At 42.9% G+C, this 25,447-nt stretch overlaps 1 protein-coding gene across 11 annotated transcripts in view; it reads right to left on the bottom strand.

The window, feature by feature from the left end:
• chn1 (chimerin 1) overlaps positions 1-25,447 on the bottom strand; it is a 225,299-nt gene that overhangs the window by 11,609 nt on the left and 188,243 nt on the right. For 10 of the 11 annotated variants that reach the window (XM_062969163.1, XM_062969162.1, XM_062969164.1 and 7 more), the window contains 3 exons: positions 7,654-7,827; positions 2,807-2,884; positions 1,407-1,544 (listed from right to left, as the gene is read on the bottom strand). In XM_062969163.1, the coding sequence (XP_062825233.1) occupies positions 1,407-1,544; positions 2,807-2,884; positions 7,654-7,827 (390 nt within the window). The remainder of the gene's footprint in view (positions 1-1,406; positions 1,545-2,806; positions 2,885-7,653; positions 7,828-25,447) is intronic. The other variant, XM_062969167.1, reaches the window with a different exon arrangement.

Raw genomic sequence — 25,447 nt, 5'->3', positions numbered from 1 at the left:
TAATAATAAAATAATAATAATATGATAATATAATAGAATAATAGTATAGAATATAATGATATAAAATATATTAATAGGGTAATATAAAATGGAATTTAATAATAACAGAATAATAATATAATAATATGAAAATATAATAGAATAATAATAGAATAATAATATAATGATATAATAATAATAGAAAAATATAATATAATGATTTAAAATATATTAATAGGATAATATAATAATGGGATATAATAATAGTAACAGAATATGATGATAATAATATGGCAATAGAATAATAGTATAAAATAATCAGTTTCATGGCATAGGATAGGAAGATGAGAGGAGAATCCCAATGCGTCCTGTACCTTTAAGGAGCAAAAGCCCTCTTCCTTCCCTCCCTCCCACCCTCCCTTGCCCTGGCTCCAGGAGCCAATCAGAAGCCTCTGGGAAGCAAGGCAGCATGGCCAGGAGGGAGACGGAAGGAAGGAAGAAACGGCAGCGCAGTAGCAGCCACGGAAGGTTTTTCAAGCCTCGGCTGGGGGACAGGCAAGGCAAGGCAAGGCACAGAAAGCAAGCACTTTCCCTCCCTCCCTCCCTCCCTCCCTCCCTCCCTCCCTCCCTCCCTCCCTCCGGTGTGTGTATGAGTGCTGGTTCTGCCCTGCAGCCATGCTTCCCAATGGAACTCTGCTGCAGCCTTAGTTGCTAGGTCTTACTTTCAGGGGAGGCCTTATATTTGGCAATCCCCCCAAACCCCTGCTAGGTCTTGTTCTTTGGGGAGGTCTTATTTTCGGGGAAACACGGTAGTTGGCCTGGTGGTTGAACCGCCTCTGTATTCAGTGTATGCAAATATAAAATATACAGTATTTTTGTTGCAGAAATCAGGGTCTTTTGAGTAAAAAGTACTGCTTCTTTAGCAGAAAACATGCTTCTTGAACAAAAGTACTTTTCCGGCAGAAGCACCACATGCATTTTTAATCAAATAGATTTCCCAAAGTACAAACAGTCCTTGATAATTACAGAAACTTTCACAACTTCATGGCGCAAGGGGGAAAGAGTATTCATTCCTGCATGCAGGAACAAAAATAATTGAACATGGACACCACAGCTCTCTAGGGTGTTGAAGGATCAAAGAAAATCTGTTCTCTCTTGTTCACTTACAACATATCCACACAAATTACTGAAATCCAAGTAAATATAACGCGCAAAATTTTAACCAGTGTTTCACAATCTTTGGTCCTCCAGGGATTTTAGATTTATGTTATGAGAATATCTGACCACTGGTCAAGCTGATTGGATTTTGGGAGTTGAAGCCCAAAACCTCAGAAAGATCAAAGATTGAGAATTACTTACTAACAGGTTTAATAACAATAAAAAGCACTAAAACATTCATTCGTCAAATAATTCAATATAATACTTACTTGCAGATTCTATAAATTTGGGGTAGGCATCATATGTAATGAGTGGAATTGGTAAATCCCTGAAGTACAGTTTAAGAGCACCTGTGATAATATTGATATCTTCATACATATTAACAGAAATATCTGCTTTTTCTCCATCTGTGTATGAAAAGGGAAGGGGAGGAAAGGGTAGAAGTGTAAACTATTATGAGAGTGAAGGTTACTATAGTAGATTACTAATTTCCATCTGACTTTTAGAGAATGTTTCAACATGGAAAAGCCTGCTCTGTATGTCATCGCTGTTTTCAGTGATTATGCATTTCATCTGCTCTCTCTTTGCAAGGCCATTCCTTCTATTAGGCAAAGGTTTCTGACCTCAAGAAGTGGAAAATCACATGCACCTGTGTGGGCTACCAAAACTGCTCCAGAGAGCCTTCTTACTGCTTTCAAGTTCAGGCATGTGTTATTTCCTCCACTCTCTGCAGTGGGTTACTGTCAGGATAGGGGTTATATTATTATGTGCCTTTGAGTAATTTGTGACTTATGGTGACCCAAAGTGAGCCTATCATGGCGATCTGTTTAGAGTTGGTTTATTTTTGGCTTCCTGTGAGGCTGAGAGAATGGGTTCCCATGGCCAAGCTGAGATTTGAACACTTGCCTCTAGAGTCGCAATCCAACACTCAAATCACTATATCATGCAGGATCCTAGAGATGGCATCAGCAGCTTAGAAAGGTCCAGCAAATAACTCACTAGACCCACCCAGCCTAAACATCTTGCCTTGAGGAGAGAGAGTTCAGAGCCTGGCATATGGGCATGAATGGTCTAAACTCGGTGTAGGTATTTCCCAGGTGCACTGGGAAATACCTACACTAAGGAAAGGCTTCTCAGAGCCAGGAATTTGGACATTGTTGATTTGGTAGAGAGCTGTTGGCTACCTTATGAAACTGATGCTGTTCTGTATTGCACTAGTTCCATAAGGAGGTGGCTTTTCTGTTATTTTCTATTCCTATAGAGACTTTAATTGTTTTAGTGGGTTTGGGGCAGAAAAGTAGGGCTTAGCAGATACAACCCCATTAAAAAACACTAAAACATGATGTTATGTATTAGACTATGACTCTGGAGACTAGCCTTATTCATCCAGGGAAACCTGCTGGATGATCCTGGGCAAGTCACTGCCTCTCAGTCTCATAGAGATGCAAAGGCAAACCTCCTCTGAAAAAAATATTGCCAAGAAAACACCCATAATAGGTTTACCATCAGTCAGAAATGACTTGAAGACACAAGGGTTGTGCTGTGCTTCTCAGGAAATGGATATGGTAGCAGGCCGACTGTCCTTGAAATACAAGTGAAAATTCCTGCTGCATATGCAAAACTAGCTGTTTGGGTCCTTGGCCAGTACTGGAACTTGGCCAAAACATACCTCGATCAAAAGCCATTTTGACATCTTCAATTAAATCACTGAATCCTGATACTCTGTACAGTCCTTCAGAATTGAGACCTGTTAATTTAAAAACATAATTGGATTACATAGCAATGCACATATCTGAGCTAAGCTTCAAGTCTTTCCTTTTCTTTTCAGCATAAATTTCAGTGCCAGCCCACACTGCTAAACATGTATCATTGTTATGATCACTACCCAATAATTTTGTGCAAATATATTTCTGGTAATGGTTTCTGGAATGAGAAACATGCCAACAATTTACAAAGGACATGTGGAAACAAACTACTCAAATTACAATACTTCAACTGATTTGCATCTACTTAAATAACATATGAGCAGTGATCAAGTAGTCATTAAACAGGAAAGACTTAGAGAAGGAAATAATGTATAATAATTGAGAGCACTGCTATAGATATTAGGCTTGAGCAAATTTTTTGTTAGTTCGTTAAATTCGTTTAAAATTCGTTTCGTAATTAATTTTGAATTGATATTTGAACCATCTGCTCACTGCCTTATAAATATTACGAATTTGAATAATAAAAGTACCTTTTTTCGTTTGTTTCTGATGTCTTCGGATGTAGCTGTAGCCCCTCTGAGAGGAGAAGCCATGTTGGCATGCCTCTCAGCCAATCAGAGCGGAAGAGGGAGGGAGGGAGAGGCATGGCCATCGATCTGCTAGCATTTTAAAAATGCCATTGAGACGCCCCCCCCCCCCCCCCCCGCGGGGACCACCGGCTCAGTAGAAGCCTTCCGCATTGCTCTCTCTTCCCTTCTCTCTCTCCCCTCCCTGCTTCTCTCTCTCTCTCTCTCTCTCTCTGAGAGAGAGAGAGAGAGAGAGAGAGACAGAAAAGCAGGGAGGGAGGGAAGAGAAGAGACATGCCTGCCTGCGCTTGGCCTTCTCCTCGCCCTGCCTTGGAGCCGCGTGTTTGGTTTTGCTTCTTTCCAGACTTTCCAGCCAGGCTTAAAGGGGAATACCAGAGCCAGGCAAGCCTTCCTAAACGGAATCCTTAGAGCCAGAGGATATCCCTTTAAGAGATATCTCCAGGAGGAGATCTCCCGGAAAGGATTATGGCACCAGCTCAATTGCAACAGATTCAGTGCCATGTAATCATGTGAGCTGTAGTTTTACAAAGTCCCTAGCCTTCCCTGCAGAAGAGAGCCAGTACCATGCCAAACTACAGCTCCCAGTTTTCTGTCAAATTGTTTTGGATTTCAACTCCTACAATTCCTAACTCCAGACATGGGCAAAGTTTGCCCTTGCCTGGTATAGAAGCATTCTATTCTTCTTCTCCAGACATGCCAACAGTATTAAGTGATAAAATCTTGGGCATTTTTTCCTTTAATGCTAAAAGTTCATAGGTTGTTCAGCAACAGCCTACTGGCTGGGTTGCTATGAGTTTTCCGGGCTCTATGGCCATGTGCCAGAAGCATTCTCTCCTGACGTTTCGCCCACATCTGTGGCAGACATACTCAGAGGTTTTGACGTCTGTGCGAAGCTAGGCAAGTGGGATTTATATATCTGTGGAAGGTCCAGGGTGGGAGAAAGAACTCTTGTCTGTGGGAGGCAAGTGTGAATGTTGCAAATGGTCACCTTGATTAGCATTGAATAGCCTTGCAGCTTCAAAGCCTGGCTGCTTCCTACCTGGGGGAATCCTTTGTTGGGAGGTATTAGCTGGCCCTGATTGTTTCCTGTCTGGAATTCCCATTTTCTGGGTGTTGTTCTTTTACTGTCCTGATTTTAGCTTTTCTGTTGAAATTGTCCATGTGCTTCTTGTGGATTTCAATGGCTTCTCTGTGTAGTCTGACACGGTGGCTTTTAGAGTGGTCCAGCATTTCTGTGTTCTCAAATACTGGCTGTTAGGAATTGTGGGAGTTGAAGTCCAAAACATCTGGAGGGCCAAGGTTTGCCCATGCCTGATTTAGATCCATCTCAAAAAAGGGTATATTTGCCAAGCCCTTTGAGTACGACCTTGGAAATATCTGGTGGCTATAGTGCAAAATGTTCTCAAGTGTTGGGTTTTGGAAGCTGCACAAGATGGCTTTAAGGCCATTTCTGACCCTCAGACAAAACATATGCAGCCAACTTCAGTAAGCTGGAAATAATGTCTTGATCATGTATCCAGCTCAAAAGCAGATTGTGATGGGAAAGTTCTGGAAAGTGCAGTATAGAGCAGGCATGGACAAACTTTAGTCCTCCAGATATTTAATAATAATAATAATAATAATAATAATAATTGTTATTAATCTATTTCTAACCTGCCCTCTCTCCACAAAAGGACACAGGGCAGCTTCCAAATGCAAAGGCAAATATTCAATGCCTTATACAATAATAAAAACACAACACAATAAAATAGCAAATAAATCATAGCTAAAAATGCATATAAAATTGATTCTATAGGGAAGATAAATGATTGGATTTCAACTCCTACAGCTTAGCTTTCTCTGCCAATAATGGTACCATACCAAACTAAAGCTCCCAAGATTCTGTAGCAGTGAGCCATCTTGGATATTGTAAGGGATTTATTATTATTATTATTATTATTGACACAACGATGTTGTATGACACAGCAAACAAGATAGACATGCTGGATTTCGTTTCACAAAACCACAAGTCGAACACTTCCCAAGTGTCTAGGACTGTGTGATGTATTTTCGGATGATGCGTGCAGATCCCAGCAGGGTGGCCTTTTGCAGTTGGAAGATCGTAATTTTGTCAATGTCTATTGTTTCCAAATGCCGGCTGAGATCTTTTGGCACGGCACCCAATGTGCCCATCACCACCGGGACCACCTGCACTGGTTTCTGCCAGAGTCTTTGAAGTTCAATCTTGAGGTCCTGATAGCGGCTGAGTTTTTCCTGTTGTTATAATTATTATTTATTATTATTATTATTATTATTATTATTATTATTATTATTATTATTAGACCTTGCTCCCAGGAAGGTGCCTTCGCTGTGGCTCCCAACTTATCTATCTACCTTTCCACATATTCTCCACATTGTATGTATGTGTATGTATATTATATATACATGAGCCCCGATGGCGAAGTGTGTTAAAGCACTGAGCTGCTGAACTTGCAGACCGAAAGGTCCCAGGTTCAAATCCCGGGAGCAGAGTGAGTGCCCGCTGTTAGCTCCAGCTTCTGCCAACCTAGCAGCTTGAAAACATGCCAATGTGAGTAGATCAATAGGTACCGCTCTGGCGGGAAGGTAATGGCACTCCATTTAGTCATGCCGGCCACATGACCTTGGAGGTGTCTATGGACAACACTGGCTCTTGGGCTTAGAAATGGAGATGAGCACCAACCCCCAGAGTCAGACATGACTGAACTTAACGTCAAGGGATACCTTTACCTTTACCTATACACACACACACACACACACACATATGCAGGGACTATATATATATATATATATATATATATATATATATATACATACACACAGTATATATCACACACACACATTTGTTAAATTGGTGGACCAAACCATAATACGTTATGTTATATATACAGTATATATCACACACACACACCAATTTAACAAAGTTTCAGCCACAAAAACAAAGTTTCTGAAGTAGAACAATGACTTTCACAGTAAAGACAACCCAATGAAACAGGAAATAAGACTTTCAAACCAGGAACAGATTTCTGCAATTATTAAAAAATGGTTTATTATAAAAGCTATGAAAATTCGCCAAAAATCAGAGGATAAGGGAAACGTTCCAAATTTTGGTGAGCTATCAGTGTTAAATGTGTTCTACCACTGTACCAAGTTTGAAGAAGATCACTCAAAAAATGAGGGCGGGAGAGTCCTGTAAAATCTCCCCTCGTGCTGTTTTTTTTTGCTACTGCGCATGCGCGTCTGCCATTAACGAATTACTTTTGAAACTAACGAATTTTTGTTAAATTTCAAAAAATTTTGAGGGCAAAATTCGGAAATGACATCAGAAACGAAACGCTGGCGCCCCCTACTTTTGAAACGAGTTTAGAATCAATTTTTTCATGGATCGCTCAAGCCTAATAGATATCTATGTTGTCTATTGTTCTTTACAAAACTATATTGGTAAAGGGAACTTCAGTATAAAAACAACAGGCAGGAATAGCATTCAAGAGCACTGCAAATAAAATATCTGTACTTCACAAACTGCATGATTGTATAATATTATAAGGCTGTAATCCTAATTATAAACATAGTAAGTTTATATGCTTGTGTAAACACACACACTGTTTGCAGGAGACAGATGAGCAACAACAAATTGACATCCTCTAGAATTGTTAGTAGCTTTAGAAAATCTATACATTGATAAAATGCAGCCATTTACTTTCATAATGGGAAGCAACAGGCACATGCTAGAGTTGCTGGGCAGCAAAACTGATCACAGACAACTCTGTCTTATCCTGTGAGAACAATAGTGAATGTTTTAAAAAAAGAACCAAGTGAGAGTTTTGTAATTAACTCCTCCAAACAGAAGAAATGCATTTATGGCACCCATAACAACTTGTTGGTCTTCTAGTAAAGTAATTTATTTCTTTTCCATGGCACACTGTGATATTGCCATGTGGTCTGATCCGACACAGGATGAGTTTTGTAAGAGTTCTCTCTTGCACTGGGGGCACTACCCTAGGGGCCCTTGGCCCCTTCCATCTCTATAATTTTAATTAACTCTGCTCAGGACATACATTTGAACATCAATACAAAGTTAAATATTAATTGTTCAGAGAAATAAGCACTTAAAAATGCCCTATGCTTTTGGTTTAAATTCAAGTAAACCTTAGTTGACCCAGATTGATTTAAAGGGGTTATTAGCAAGACAACCAAACCCTTACCTCTAGATTCAATCTCCCTAATGCACATGTCTACCACCATTGGTCTTTTCGTGAAGTGCGCTTTCACTAGCGTTGTCAGATCACAGCTATAAACTTTTTTGACATGCTTCAGGTCTGGCTTGCAGTCGTTTGGGACCATCTTGGAACATTGCTTATGAACATTTAAACCACAATCTATGGAAATAAGAAAAGAAATAAAAATAATTATCCCAGGATTTAACAGTCTATAGAATCACAGTTATACAAATGGACTGCTTCCTAGAGAATCTGATACTTAAGCAAAGATTTAGGCAAGGCTTGACAAACTCTACTACCTTCATTCTAAATGCCTTTATCTAGTAGATTGGCAATAGATCAGTGTTGATTTCTCATTTCTAATGAATATACAATAGGAACAATGAACAAGCTTTTCCCTTCCTTCTTCTTGCAATTCATTATCACTTCATTGCAGTATCAGTCTTGACAATAATTTTACAGTGTACACAGGCTACTGAATACTTGTCAATCATAGAGCTTAAACATTGGTGCACCAAATTATGGGGCAGGATTGTCAATGCTTCTGTATGATTTTCCTCCTCCTATTCAGCATTAAACCAAGACCTGGGCACACAAACTGTAGAAGCATGACAAGCAGCTGAATAAATATATAGCAGAAATATATAATGCAACACAGATCACACTTACTTTTGTGATATATTTCTGCATGGTCTAAAAGAGATAAGACAAGCAGCAGATGAGCAGAACAATATATGTTTCTACACTGAGATGCTTTCCACCAAAGAGAGGGAGATGTATGAACTGCTTCCAATATCCTTGAGATTACATGCGCAATAGGGAAATCTATGATTCAAAGCACAAGAGGGGGCTTTTTTCTATTTCATGTCAAAAAGGCAATCCAGCTAACGGTGTTGGTACTGAACATCATCCTTCATCACAGCTGTAGTGAAAGCTGGAGGCAACAGTGCTAGTGAGTTAGCAAAGTTACTCTTAAGTATCTATCCAATCTCTAAAAGAGCTATCCTATGTGCTGGAATACATCTCCCCAAATGATTTAGGATCCTGGCTCCTCGAATATGCAGACTAAAACCCGGGCACACTGACATTCAAACTGCCAGCTTCCAGAGCACAGCTGGAAGATGGCTGGAATGGAGCAGGTTCCATGTGATACAGACTTATATTTTGTTCCAGCGTCCCAGCACTGGCTATCTCACCCTGCTTATATGAGTCAACATCTACAATCAACTCTCCACATTTGTGTGTTTCATTTTTGTGGATTTGAATGTTCGAAGATTTGATTAATGCATTCTTTCTAGGAATTTCTAGGTCCACTGGAAATTAATCATAGACTCAAACTGGAGAGCGATTCTTTGGTCAGTGCAATTCTTTGGTCAACTTGACCTCTGCATTCTCTTGGAGCAGTGGTTCTCAAAGTGTGCTCTGCGGAGCCCTTGGGGCTCTGTGAAGCATTCTGAAGGACTAAACACTTTCCTCCTCCCCCTTTCCAAGCTTTCCCTCCTCTTTCCTGCTCTTCCCCTCCCCCAGCTCCCTCACCACCAAAAGCCTTTTTCTCTCAGCCCCCTCATTTGCTGCCAAAACCCTTCCCCCCCCCCCCCAACCTTCCTTGACACCCAGATCCTTTCCCCCTCATCTTTCTTGCTTCCAAAATCCTATTACCCTCTCATTGCTCAGGGGGTGCCTTGATTGTGCTTTTCCTGCACGGCAGAAGAGGATTAAATTGGATGGCCCCAGGAGTTTCTGTTGTTGATGATGTTATTATTACTACACAGGCTAGGTGGCCATTTGTTGTGAGTGTTTTGATTGTGCTTTTCCTGCCTGGCAGAAGGGGGTTGGACTGGAGGGCCCCTGTGGTCTTCCATTGAAATACTGTTACATTTATGTTGGTTAAAATTGTTCTTCATCTATATCTATCTATATTCTATATCTATATCTTTATATATCTATATCTGTAAATATAATAAAAGTCAGTGTTTGTATGTTTGTTTGTGGGTATGTATGTATCTGTGTATGTGGCAGCTTTCTGACTGGCCGCCACTTACACGGACAACTACAACCGCCACGAATGACGGATCTGAACCAAACTCGGCACACTTATCCCCCATGACACACGTTACGGCCTGGTGCCGTTTGGGGGAGGATGGACCACGGATGATGGGATTTGCAGTACTTTGAATACCTTAGATTCCCACAGACCACTGCGACACCCACCAGTGATGGAACTGGACCAAACTTGACACACACAACCCCCATGACCCCCTTTACATCCTGAGGCAGTTTGGGGGAGCATGAACCAAGAATGATGGGACTTACAGTACCTTCTCTCACTTCCTGAGACTTCTGTGACTACCAGGAATGACAGAATTGGACCAAACTTGGCACACATATCCCAAATGACACACTTTACATGCTGCACCACTTTGGGGGAGAATGGACCAAGGAATATGGGATTTGCAGTACTTTCAAACACTGTGTCTCTGACAGACCACTGTTACCCTAACTCATGACGGATCAGGACCAAACTTGGCACACATACCCCCCATGACCCAATTTACATCCTAGTACAGTTTGAGGAAGGACATACCAAGGATTATGGGACTTGCAGTACCTTCACTCACTTCCTGAGACCACTGCAACTGCCACAAATGACTCATCAAGACCAAACTTGGAACACAGAGCACGCATGACCCACTCTATACCCTGGTGAAATTTGGAGTACAATGGACCATGGACGATGGGAATTGCTATACCTTCACTCACTTCCTGAGAACATTGTGATCCCCACCAATGCCTGAACAATACCAAACTTGGCACATAGAGGCCCCATGTCCTACTCTACATCTGGGTGCTGTTTAGAAGGGGATGGACCATGGACGATGGGACTTGCAATACCTTCACTGGCTTCCTGAGAGCACTGCAACTCTCATCAATGACAGATCAGTACCAAAATTGGTACACAAAGGCCCCATTACCCACTCTACATCCTGGTGTGGTTTGGAAGAGTTTGGACCATGGATGATGGGACTTGCAGTAGCTTCACTCACTTCCTGAGACCACTGCAATTCCCACCAATGTCTGATCAAGACCAAACTTGACACATACAGTTTCCATGACCTACTATGCATCCTGGCGCTGTTTGGAGTGGGATGGACCATGGATGATGGGACTTACATATGGGAGTTGTAGTTCACCTGCACCCACTGAACCTCACTGGCCCTGGACCTAGACTACATTTGGAACACAGGGAAACAATGCCTTTCTCAAATGACCCGGGCACCGCCGGGTACCCAATCTAGTATGTGTGTATGTGGCACGGGTGTCCGCTCACACAGACAGCCTCCGGCCTCCACAAACAGGCCACACTTCTCACTCTGGAGAAACCAGCAAGTCACTCCTTTGCACTGACATTTCGGTTACAGCGAGCACCATGAACATGTAGCCCAAACCCTGCCAATGTCCTCCCCAAGCACTACGGCCCACCACCCAAGGAATGCTTTCATTTGGGGACCATTTCATCCTACATTTTGCTTTTTCTTCCACCACAGGTAGGCACCCCAGGGTTCTCCATTGCTGTGAAATTTGCATGACCCCGCCTACTGCCCTTGCACCACAGGCAGGCATCCCAGGGTTCTCCATTTCTGTAGAGTTTCCATGACCCTGCCTACTGCCCTTCCCTTTCAAATCTGTCTGCATAACAAACAGAACAGAACTGAGCTGCAACTACATTTACTGGAGGAGTTTGAGAGATTGACGCCACATGGTGGAAGTTGTAGTTCACCCTGCACCAAGTCAGACCACTGTGACTCCTATTGGGGAATGTAGAGGAGTTATAGTTTGTCAGAGTAATTGCAGCGCAGCAGTAGTTGGATGGAATCAGTGGAACGCAGAACGAAGTAACACCCAGAGACTTTGGTAAAACTATATACAAGTTTTACTGTAAGTAGTAATAATCAAGACAAACAGACTTGCAGACAATAGACGAACACAGGACTTGACTTCTCAGCAGACTGCACTCGACTCAACTCAGAACTGAACTGATGCAATCAGCAATGCACACACACTTGTGTCTGGATACTCCCCACACATCAAGGACATCACAGCTTCTTAGCAATTAACTCTTTCCAGACTATAGTACACTCTGGATGATGCAATCAGTATGCAATACAGGCAAGACACAAATTGCATTTAAACACTACCAATACACAAATCCCACATTAACATAGTTCACCTACACCCAGAACACTATGAACCCAAACAATGATGGGTCTGGACCAAACTTGTCACGCATACCTGATATGCCCACATTTCAATACTGGGGGATTTGGAGGGCAATTGGCCTGGACATTTGGAAGTCGTAGGTACTGGGATTTATAGTTCACTTGCAATGAAAGACCATTCCGAACCCTACCGATGATGAACCAGGACCAAACTTGCCACACAGAGCCCCCATAACCAATAGAACATACTGGACAGGTTTGGAGAAAAGGGAGTTATAGTTCACCTCCATCCAGAGAAACAGTGACCCCCACCGACAATGCACCAGGACCACACTTTGCACAGAGAATCCTCATGACCAACTGAACATACTGCAGGTGTTTTGGGAAATGGGCCTTTATTTTGGGAGTTGTAGTTCACCTGCATCCAAAGACCACTGAACCCACCAATGACGGATCTGGACCGAACTCGGCACACAGACTGAATATTCCCTGCTGTGGATACTGACAGATGTTTTTGGGCAATTGTCCCGGGACTCTGGGAGTTGTAGTCATTCACCCCCATCCAGAGAGTACTGCACCCAGGCGATGACCAGCCAACGACAAATCTGGACCACACTTGCTACACAGCCCCCAAAATGGCCAACTTTTCATACTGGCAGGGTTTGGGGAGGATTAAGCCACGATTCTGGGAACTGTAGTTCACCCACTCCAAACAGAATACATAACATTGAAAGACAAATAATACCATTCTCAAATGACCCGGGCACCGCCGGGTCTCCAAGCTAGTCTATCTATATATATAAAAGTGTGATGGCATCAGGGCAGCGGGCAAAACGACAAAAGTACAGGCCCCCCAACCTCGAAATTTGACAACACAACCCATCATTCACGGCTCTAGGTTGATACAACAAAAAGAAAGGAAAAATAAAGTCCTAATTACAAGGAGAGGAATAATAGTTTTTATCCAATTTTTATCCAATTGCTGCCAGTTTGAAGGCTAAGCTCCGCCCACTTGGTCTCCTAGCAACCTACTCAGCCCAGGGGACAGGCACAGTTAGGCCTCACTTAGGCCTCTTCCACAGATTATCAGATTTTAACTGGATTATATGGCAGTGTAGACTCAAGGCCCTTCCACACAGCTATATAACCCATTTATAATCTTATATTATCTGCTTTGAACTGGATTATCTTGACTCCACACTGCCATATAATCCACTTCAGTGTGCATACTAAACATAAGGACAACCACACAACAGACATTCAATACCACCACTACCTCAACAATTTCTCACCAACACCACCAGACAACGCCACAGCAACGCGTGGCCGGGCACAGCTAGTATCTATATATATAATAAAAATGAATGTTTGTATGTATGTTTGTATGTATGCGAGTATGTGCCAGCTTTCTGATTGGCCGCCACTATCCCAGGCCACTGAGATCACCAGGAACGACGGATCTGGACCAAACTTGGCACACTTAATCCCCATGATGCGCTTTACGCCCTGGTGCCGTTTGTGGGACGATGGATCATAGATGATGGGATTTGTAGTACTTTCAATAGCTATGGCTCCCACAGGCCACTGCAATGCCCACCAGTGACGGAATTGGACCAAACTTGGCACACAGAACCCCAATGAACCTCTTTCCATCCTGGGGCAGATTGGGGGAGGATGGAGTGAGTAGCTTCACTCACTTCTTCCTCTGGGAGTTGTAGTTCACTCTTATATAGACAGCACTGAACCCAGCCAACTTCGGATCTGGACCAAACTTGCCACACTGCCTCACCATGTCCAACTGAGCATACAGGCAGAGTTTCGGGGTGATTGCCCTTTGGCTCTGGGAGTTGTAGTTCACCCTTATATAGACATCACTGAACCCAGCCGACTTCGGATCTGGACCAAACTTGGCACACTGCCTCATCATGCCCAACGGAGCATACAGGCAGGATTTTGGGGTGATTGTCCTTTGGCTCTGGGAGTTGTAGTTCACCCTTATACAAGCACTGAACCCAGCCGACTTTGAATCTCGACCAAACTTGCCACACTGCCTCATCATGCCCAACTGAGCATACAGGCAGGATTTTGGGGTGATTGTCCTTTGGCTCTGGGAGTTGTAGTTCACCCTTATACAAGCACTGAACCCAGCCGACTTCGAATCTGGACCAAACTTGCCACACTGCCTCATCATGCCCAACGGAGCATACAGGCAGGGTTTTGGGGTGATTGGCTCTGGGAGTTGTAGTTCACCCTTATACAGACAGCACTGAACCCAGCCGACTTCGGATCTGGACCAAACTTGGCACACTGCCTCATCATGCCCAACGGAGCATACAGGCAGGGTTTCGGGGTGATTGTCCTTTGGCTCTGGAGTTGTAGTTCACCCTTAAACAGACACCACTGAACCCAGCTGATGACGGATCTGTACCAAACCTAAGTGATATTTCCTCACATCCCCAAAAACTCAATGCCGTCTACTAATAACCCGGACACCACCGGGTCCCCAAGCTAGTATATAATAAAAGTCAGTGTTTGTATATATGTTTGTATGTATGCGAGTACGTGGCAGCTTTCTGATTGGGTCCCACTTTCACAGGCCACTGTGACCACCAGGAATGATGGACGAGGACCAAATTTGCCACACATAACCCCTGTGACCTATTTTATGTCCTACTGTCATTTGGGGATGATGGGCCACAGATGATGGGATTTTCAGTACTTTCAAATGCTTCACCTCCTACAGACCACTGTGATGCCCACCAGTGAGGGAACTGGACCAAACTTGGCACACAGAACCCCTGTGTTCCCCTTTACATCCTGGTTCAGATCGGTGGAGGACATACCTTGGATGATAGGACTTTCAGTACCTTCATTCATTTCTTGAGACCAATGCTATTGCCATGAATCACAGAACTGAACCAAACTTGCCGCACTTATCCCAGATGACACACTTTACACGCTGCAGTACTTTGGGTGAGGATGGACCAAGGATATGGGATTTGCAGTACTTTCAAACACTTTGTCTCCAACAGACCACTGTCACTCTAACTAATGTCGGATCAGGACCACACTCGGCACACATAACCCCCATGACCATTCTATGTCCCTAGGGAGATCAGGCAGGCCCCTACCCTACTCTCCTTTCGGAAGAGCCTTAAGACCTGGCTCTTCCAAAAAGCCTTTGAGGGTTAATTATTATAGGGTCGATTTTCTTGCACATCTAATAATAGGTTGCCTGGCCACGATTATTTTGCACTTTATTGATTTTTAAACTGTGAAACTACCTCTACCATGTTGAAGTTTTTCCCCTTGGCCCAGCTCCGTGTTTTTAGCCCTGTTTTTAACCATTTTATGCTTGTGCTGACTTTTATAACTGTTTATTGATTTTTTTTTAATTGATGCGACATTGTTTTATTGTCGATCTTTGTTTTATTGTTTTATTGCTGTTATTGTACTGTTGTCGGGCATGGCCCCATGTAAGCCGCTCCGAGTCCCTCCGGGGAGATGGGGCGGGATATAAAAATAAAGTTATTATAATATTGTTATTATGGTGCCATTTGGGACAGGCTGGATAATGGATGATAGGATTTGCAGTACTTTCAAACGCCTCGTCTCCCACAGACCATTGTTACTCTATCCAATCATGCATCAGGATCAAACTTGGTACACATCTCCCATGACCCACTTTACATCCTCCTGTGGTTTGGAGGACAGTGGACCAAGAATGATGGGATTTACAGTACCTTCACTCACTTCCTGACACCACTGCAACCCCCACCAATGATCAAAACCAAACTGCACATAGTGCCACCATGATGCATTCTACATCCTGGGCCTGTTTGCAGGGGGAAGGTCCATTGACGATGGGACTTGCATATGCAAGAAGAAAATGATGGCACCGTGATAGGTCGGGTTGGGCGGCTTTGGGCTCCGCGAGGTGTTTGAAAGAACTTTGAAAGAACTTTAACCCTGCGCCTGCTGGTAACCCTCTCCACTGCAAAACCCCAGAACTAACCATAGGGTGACCTGGGGTTTGGTTTTTTGGGGTGTGGAGTGAGAGGGGAGAAGTGAGAAGACAGCGTGGAAAGGGAGCGCGGTAGAAGAAAGATCTTGCCTGCCATTCAAAACATTTAAAACAGCTATAAGACCCGACCGAGTGAAGTAGGTTTTTCCATCTGCTGCTTTACTCAGCTGCCGACTCAAAACTCTGTTGTTCCATCCACTCGTTGTTGTCAATCTGGGGGTTGTCTGGAACTTTGTGGGGTGACTGAGGTGCCGTGTAACCTGCTTTCCCCCACCAGCCTTGTTGTGCTGGCGGTGGCGGCAAGACCCCTGAGAAGGAAGGCAGACCTGCTGCTAAGGGCAGTTGCGTGTGGTGAGGGACAACGCATCTGGGGTGACTTGTGGCGGCTTGTGGCAGCGGACCCCACAGGGCTGACGTGAGTTGTGGCTGTCAGCGCGAACCTGTGAGCTGTGGCTGTCGGTTTGACCTGCCATTAACTGCCAATCAGGCAAGACTGGGGACGGAGAGTGGAGGGGCCGTTGGGCTTCTTTGCGCTCCCCTAGCAACATCTGTGACCGGACCAGGCCTGGGGGGTGTGACATCACCATGGCAAGGCAAAATACCATCTACCATATTTACTACACTCTATACACCTTTTGAAAAGACCTATTGACTACTAGCACCTTACTCCAACAAATAAGTACTGGTTGTAATGATCCTGCCTTTAATCAACTGCAACCTATTATGTTTTAATAACCAAATGTTAGTCAAATGCTTGTCAAGCACCTCAGAGGGACAGGGATGTTATCAAAAAGGCACTTTAGGAATGGACACCACTGAGCACTTTATCAATGGAATTGAACTGCTGCACTTTTGAACTGAATTGAACCGCCTACCTCCTATTATCCATTTTACATTTATTTCATCAATTTTCTATTATGGGACCCACCCATTAAATTAGCACTATAGCACTTTGTCATTGCGGTGGTTACGACCACTGTTACCATCTGTAGTGACTAAGGTGTGTTACCATCTAGGGCATTATTTAAGGGTCAAGGAGGGTGGGAAGGGAGGGCAGTGGTTTAGGTTCCACTGAGTTGTGCGATTACTGACCACAAGAAAATAGCATAAATAGATCAAACTGAAGAACTGGAATACCTTATTAGGAATTGTGGTAAAGTAATGAACAACTTAGCACTTTAAACTTGAGTACACTCCTGCTACCAATTGTAATTCAATTCCTATACCTTCTCCAAGAGCCCTCTCCCACGTGGGGGAAATAATACCTATCTACCTCAGCACAAGTGCACTTTAGATCTATGTAATAAGTCTGGGAGCTATTAAGGTTCTACTAATTGTAACACCTGTAGAACCTCTTAGGCAGGGGAAGGAAGGAGGGAAATATTTATGCTTATATCAAAGGAAGTGGGAGCAGGAGGTATCGGTAAGAAGATCCTCATGTGGGAAAGTGAATTTACCACTATGGTGAACCATGTTGGGAGAGAGTGTGTATCTAGCGGCCGGGGAGGGGGAGATACGGGAAAGGGAGGCCTCCTGACATAGGAAATTTGGGTGTCCAGGTTGGCGGCCCCTCCGATCTGAAGGTGCTGCTGCTGAATGCCAGGTCTGTCAACGGTAAAGCTGCAATCATCCAGGACCTCATCCTGGATGAGCGGGCAGACCTAGCATGCATAACGGAAACCTGGTTGGATGAGGCTGGGGGAGTTAATCTCACCCAGCTTTGTCCACCAGGCTATACCATGCAACACCAACCAAGATCTGGAGGGAGGGGAGGAGGGGTTGCAGTGGTCTATAAGGAGTCTATCCCCTTGATCAGGTGCCCCATCCCGCAGTCAACCTTATTTGAATGTGCCCATTTGAGGGTAGGGGGCCGGGACAGTTTAGGGATTCTGTTAGTGTACCGTCCACCCCGCTACACTACAGTCTCCCTGCCTGAGCTAGCGGGGATGGTCTCAGGCCTGGCATTGGAGTCCCAACGGCTTATTGTGCTTGGGGACTTCAATGTCCATGCCGAGGCCACTCCCTCCGGTGCGGCTCAGGATTTCATGGTCGCCATGGCAACCATGGGGCTGTACAATCTAAATGGGTTCCTGAGTCAACTCAACCCAAATGACCTACTCTATGGGGGACACGGAAAGAGCCTCCCCGAAGATTGAGTGAATTCAGTCGGGCGTCCCCATGGCAACGTTTCTTGTAAGCGGCCGATCTTTCCACCCCAAAAGCATTGGATGAATGGATGAATACCAAAGGTCTTTATCAAGACCATTGCTAACGATTATGTCTATTAATATAGAAGGTTTGTCACTTGATAAGGAAGAACTATTAGCCAAAATGTCTGAGGACATCTCGTGTGACATCCTATGTATACAGGAAACACACAGAGACATCACAATGAGAAGACCAAAAATTCTTGGAATGCAACTGGCAGTGGAATGACCTCACAGGCAATATGGCAGTGCCATTTTTGTACGATCTGGTGTAGCAATCTCTGCAACTTCCCTCACAGAAGTGAACAACATTGAAATCTTATCTGTGGAACTTGATAGTTGCACCGTATCATCACTCTATAAACCACCTGGGGCTGATTTCTATTTTACACCCCCAACCAGTTGCCACAATCATGAAGCCCATTTTGTTGTGGGAGATTTCAATAGCCACAGCTGTGTCTGGGGCTATGACGAAGATGATAGAAATGGCGAAGCAGTTCTAACGTGGGCCGACAATAGTAGAATGAGCCTCCTTCATGACAGTAAATTACCACCATCATTTAATAGCGGCCGATGGAAGCATGGTTATAACCCTGATCTGATTTTTGTAAAGGAAAGCATAAGCCACCAATGCACCAAAAGGGTATTAAACCCAATACCTAACACACAACACAGACCAATATGCTGCGTAGCATATGCAGCTGTAAGACCGAAAAGTGTCCCATTCCGCAGAAGATATAACTTCAATAAAGCTAACTGGACAAAGTTTACAGAGACCTTGGAAGCTGCTATTTCTGATATAGAACCTTCTATAGAAAATTATGACCTGTTCATAGAAGCTGTGAAAAGATCCTCAAGGCTCTCAATCCCTAGAGGCTGTCGCACAAGCTACCTACCAGGCCTAAACGAAGAATCACTAAATCAGCTACAAGAATATCTCAGATTATTTCAAGAGAACCCATACAGTGATGGGACTATAGCAGCAGGCCAAAAACTATCTATAGCCTTAGCTAATGCTAAGAAAGACCGTTGGATAGAGCTGCTTGAGAACCTTGACATGTCCAAGAGTAGCCGAAAAGCCTGGCAATTGCTGAGACGCCTGGATAGTGATCCTCTGGTCAACCATGGACACGCAAATGTGACACCAGATCAGATAGCTCACCAGCTAATTCAGAATGGGAAAACCAACTGCAGCAGAATAAAGATGAAAATCAACAGGGTGCCAGAACTTGAAAGCCACCAGTTGTCTTCTCCTCTAAACCTGAAAGAACTCAGAGAAGCCATCAAGCGATGTAAGACTGGTAAAGCACCTGGCCTAGATGACCTGATGATGGAGCAAATCAAACACTTGGGCCCCAAAGCTGAAAACTGGCTTTTGAAATTCTACAATCAATGCCTGGCACACAAACAGATTCCCAGAGCATGGAGGAAAACTAAGATAATTGCCATTTTAAAACCTGGTAAAGGTGCCTCCAATGCCAGGAACTATCGACCAATCTCCCTCTTATGTCATCTACATAAAGTCTATGAGAGGATGCTATTAAATCGATTAGGACCTGTTATCGAACCCAAGCTTATTGCACAACAAGCAGGTTTCAGACCAGGGAAAAACTGTACAGGTCAAATTCTTCATCTGACTGAACATATCGAGGAAGGCTATGAGAAAGGCTGCATCACGGGAACAGTCTTTGTGGACCTAACGGCAGCCTATGACACGGTGCAACATAGAAAAATGCTGCATAAAGTCTACCATATCACCCGGGACTTTGACTTTACAAAAACTGTCCAGACCCTCTTAGAAAACCGCAGCTTCTATGTGGAGTTTCAGGGCCAGAAAAGCAGATGGAGGAGGCAAAAGAATGGTTTACCCCAAGGCAGCGTTCTTGCACCAACCTTATTTAATATCTTCACGAAGGATCAGCTACAACCACCACTCACAAAGAGCTTTATATATGCTGATGACCTTGGCCTTACAACACAAGCAAAAGATTTTGAAACAGTTGAAAAGCAACTCACCAATGCCTTGAAAGATCTCTCCAGCTACTACAAAGAGAACCACCTGAAGCCTAACCCTGCCAAGATACAAGTGTGTGCTTTCCACCTACGTAATCGCGAAGCCAACAGGAAACTGAAAGTTACTTGGGAAGGCCAAGAGCCCGAACACTGTTTCCATCCTAAATACCTTGGTGTCACCTTAGACCGAACACTAACATATAGGAAACACTGCATGAACACCAAGCACAAAGTAGCTGCACGCAATAACATCCTGCGGAAACTGACTGGCAGCGCATGGGGTGCAGACCCACAAGTAATAAGAACATCAGCCCTGGCCTTGTCTTTCTCAACTGCAGAGTATGCCTGTCCTGTTTGGCACAAGTCTGCCCATGCAAAGCAGGTGGACATAGCACTGAATGAAACATGCAGAATCATCACAGGATGCCTTAAACCTACACCTGTTGATAAACTCTACAAGTTAGCTGGCATTGCCCCTCCTGACGTGCGACGGGAAGTTGCTGCGAACGGTGAGAGAAAAAAGGTCGAACATTGTGAAAGCCACCCACTGCATGGCTATCACCCTCCTCCCACCAGACTCAAATCAAGGAAGGGCTTCATGAGAACCACCACTCCTCTTGATGTTCCTCCAGCAACAGCAAGGGTGTCCCTCTGGGCAGCTAAACCTGGCAATTCTAACTGGATGACCCCCCAAGAGGGTCTTCCTCCAGGGGCAAACCAAGAATGGGCAACTTGGAAGTCCCTGAACAGACTCAGAAGTGGAGTGGGCAGATCAAAATACAACTTGGCAAGGTGGCACTACCTGGAGGAATCTTCCACCTTGTGTGACTGTGGAGCTGAACAAACAACTCCGCATATGTATACTTGCCCACAATGCCCTGCCTCATGCACGGAGGAGGAGTTGTTTAAAGCTACAGACAATGAGGTTGCTGTTGCCCGCTTTTGGTCCAAAACTATTTAGTTGCTTGTAATTTCTTCTTCTTTTTTTTTAATTTCCATTATTTGAAATGTATTCATTGTACAATGCTTTTGACACGAAATAAATAACCTACTCTATACACAATTGAAAATAAACCAGTTCAGTAAACAATATGTCTGGCAAATTAGTTATACTGTTTAAATTCACAGTAATAACAAACAGCGTCAAATGGATTGTCCAATATACATTGAAATGCAGTCGGCGTTGTGTATTCTAATGCCGAGAAGAATAAGTCCGCCACGACCGGTTTCGGCCCCGCATCAGGCCTTCCTCTGGTGGTCTGAAAATAGTTACGTACACTAACATAAGAAAATATATCCATAGAACATCATCCATTGCCAAATACTAACATGGTTCCAAACTTAACACTGGTTCTCTTTAGAGATACATGTCATTTACACTGTGAAATATATATCAAAGAAACCAATAGTTACATACATAAAATATAAGTAACTACCTATCCATTGAACATCAACTATAAAAAACATTGCAAAATAATTACAAAGTTCCAAATTTAACACTTGTTCTCCTTAGAGATACATGTTTTTTACAGTGGAATCTAGGTCAAAGGAACAAGGAGTGGCTGTAAGCATTAAAGAGCTACATACATCCAAAATAATTGTTTTTAAACAAATTGTATATTTCCTAAACAGTATATACTCACGGGATACTCTGCTATGTGTTGGGTTCTAACTACGAGTATGAAAAGCATCAAGGGGTTGCCTCAATTTAAAGGGGAAGATGTTAAAGAAACAGAGAGGCTCAGCTGAAGATAAAGGAATAGAAGAAATTACCACCAGATGGTGCTATGAGTACCCTTATTGTATTGGGTGTATTCAAAATAGGGATGTATAGTATGAAAAAGGTTCTATATATAACAACTGTATGAATTTTTTTCGTTTAAGCCCTGTGGATATTCTGTCTGTAATCTGAAAATCCAATATGTTTCTCTTTGCAAAAGTTTATTATTGAAGTCCATATGTTTGGATTGTAATACTACTTCTAGTATGTGATATTTGAATGAATCAGGGCTATGCTGTAGATCATATAAATGTTTATACAGTATAGATTCTCTGGCATAATTTCGTATTTTACTCCTGTGCTCTATAATTCTGCTCTTAACTTCTCGACGAGTCTGCCCCACATATGATAAATTACAATCACAAATTATCATGTAAATAACCCCTTTAGTCGTGCAGGTGGCAAAATGGGGAAATTTAAATTCAAATGATAGATGTTGGTGTGTCAAGATTTTGGTCTCTATCAATTGGCTGCATACTGAACATTGGTGGCAGCGGTAATTGCCTACCAGATTAGATTTTACAGTCCGGGGCCTATGGGTTATGTTTGAATGTACCAATATATCCCCAATATTCCTTGTTCTTTTATATGCTACCGATGGGGGTCTATCACATCCAGGGATGTCTCTTATCAAGTTCCAGTATTTTTTAACAGTTTTGATAGCTAGATTGGACAAACTTGTAAGTGTGTGTGGCCATATCAATCTGTCTACTCCTGATCTAATTTTGTCCTCTAGGAGTTTAGATCTGGGAATACTGGCAACCTTCGAGTAGGCTGATTGTATTATGTATTCTGGGTATCCTCGAGGATCTCTTACAAGATACTGATCCTGACATTTAAAGCTCGAAATGGCCAAGGACCATTATACCTCATTACTTTTTTCCATCAGTGGTCACCTCGATCCTCCCAGGAAAATCTCCTATACGTACCGGGCCCTAGGGAGGTACACCTGGAAGCTACAAGGTGTAGAGCCCTTTCGACCTATGCTCCAATTTTGTGGAACTCATTGCCTCCATATGTTAGAGCAATGTCGGAGTTGCGACCTTTTGTAAAAGCGCTCAAAACTTGGCTGTTTGGTTGTGCATTTAAGTAAATCAGATCAAATTTGCCAAATAGTCACTGTTGAATGTTTTTATGTTGAATGTTTTTATATTGTGGAATGATATTTTAAATTGTAAGTCGCTCGGAGCACTCTGGTGGAGAGCGACTAATTCAGAAATAAAGTGAAGTGAAGTGAAGTAATTCCCAATCCTGCTGTTTGACACACTCTGACATGCCACTGCCTGCTCCTTTGTTAATGCAAAGCATGTACCTAATAATCAAACTATGACCCTTCTCAACGTGTTTTAAGTATGGAATATGGGAGTTTATTTGTAGGAGAGGAAGTGGCCTTGACTGTCTGGGTAGCCTTATTATGAGAACTAATCATGTTAATTTGTAGCCAATTTCCTCTACAAATCATTTTCAGATCAGTCAATTGTTCTTAATTTTTCTCAGACCACCAAGGCAAAAGAGACTATTACATCTTTAATTTTATTAGTTGATGGAGCACTTGACAACATTCTGAAACAGATGTTCAGATATTGTGAGTCAAAATTTATTTATTTCCAACATTTATATCCCGCCCTTCTCACCCGAAGGGACTCAGGGCGGTTTATAACAATTGGCAGAAATTCAATGCCTACACATAGCTAAAAATTACAAACAGTACATACAATCAATTAAAACTATTAAAATACAATATAATTTTTTTAAAAACATATGATTAGATCCATTCATCCAAGAAACATCATGGTTTAGCCACAAATCGGTCCATGTCATCTTTGTCATTTATTCATTAAAAGCCTGAGTACATAACCATGTTTTTAGAGCTCTTCTGAAGCCCAGGAGGGTTAGGGCTTGTCGAATATCTCTGGGGAGGGTGTTCCACAGCCAGGGAGCCACCACCGAGAAGGCCCTGTCCATCGTTCCCACCAGCCGCGCTTGCCTCACCAGATGATCTTAGGGATCTTGCTGGCTCATAGGAGGAGATACGTTCGGACAAGTAGATTGGGCCAGAACCATTTAGGGCTTTATAGGTCAAGACAAGCACTTTTAATTGGGCTCGGTAGCATATCGACAGCCAGTGGAGCTGGCCTAGCAGGGGGGTGGTACGCTCCCTGTATGCCGTCCCAGTTATTAATCTGGCTAATTAATAAGTTGTTCTTTCTCTGTGTTTTTTTAGGCAGCACACAAAAGACTTAATATTTAAGGAGAGAAAAGATCAATCCTAGCGTTCTCCACTGAAAGCTAAAATAATGTGCTTTCATTAATGCATGAGCAAACACAAGAACTGTAAGCACTGTATTAAGAATGCCCCAAGAGAACCCATTTCAAATATTTGCTGAGAGTACAATAAGCAGAGCTGTCACTTTCTGTTCTACTGCTGATTTGATTTCAGTCAGCTTTAACCTTCATTGTATTTCTAAATCACTGGAATATACAGTTGCCGAGCATGCTTTATACGTAGAAATATCACTGTATGTTAAATACATGACCATCATATTTTATAGGCTACACTAGGAAAGAAAGAATATGAATTCCGACATATTTGAAAATAAGCAGCAATGGGGGAAAAGAAAAAAAAGGTTTATATGCTCTCAAGAAGACAACTAGGAAATGCTTCAGTTACACTGGATTTGAAGTACTGTACATGACAAAGGATGTACTCAACATATCAAGTCTAATTCAGCAATACAACCTTAATTAAAGGATTACTATCTTAGGGAATACTTTTTTACAGGAGGAATCAATAAGTTAAGAACAATTTATTGATGGAATCAGGGCAGTAAATTCATTCTTTTGCAGAAAGTACAGTCTTTGTTCTGCTCCTTCTTACATCTCCCAAAAGCAGTGGCTCATAGGACAGGATTGCCAGCTATGGGGTCACCAGCAGCTGTAGATGCTAGCCACAGGCTGGAGACAAGGGATGGAGTAGGGTCTGTTGGAAAGAGTAAGTGATTGGGAAGCTCTGAACGCATGTTGCCTCTTTGTTCCTATGCCAAGCTGCCATTTTGCTCCACAATTTCCTAGACTACAGCAGCAATGAAACTGAAGGGGGACATACAGCTGTCCAGTTTGGCAACAACCCAATCTCTCTTCCTTACAAAATGCTTTCAGGTGGACTTTACATTTTGCATTTAAATTATCAGAACTACTGAGGACGCAGGTTAAAAGGGACACCGCATTCAAGACTAAAGTATTTTGAAAGTTTATTCTTTACTTTTGAGATGAGAAAGGAGTTAATGTTAAAAACTGCCACATAATGTAAAAAAGAACATAAAATAAGCCCTGCTGGATTAGACCAAAGGCTTATCGAGTTCAACACTCTGTTCACAAAATGACCCATCAGTTGCCAAAGGGAAACCCATAAGGAGGATATGAGGGCACCTGCTAACTAACTACTTGAGGGCTCAGAATTATTACTGCAATTAATTATTTTTAGGGTAACATTTTCAAGTTCTGGTTAGAAAATCTGTCTTTGAAGCTGCCTTTCATC

Source organism: Anolis carolinensis, chromosome 1, assembly GCF_035594765.1.
Source record: "Anolis carolinensis isolate JA03-04 chromosome 1, rAnoCar3.1.pri, whole genome shotgun sequence".
NCBI lineage: Eukaryota > Metazoa > Chordata > Lepidosauria > Squamata > Dactyloidae > Anolis > Anolis carolinensis.
This window is presented reverse-complemented; position numbering and strand designations above follow the sequence as displayed.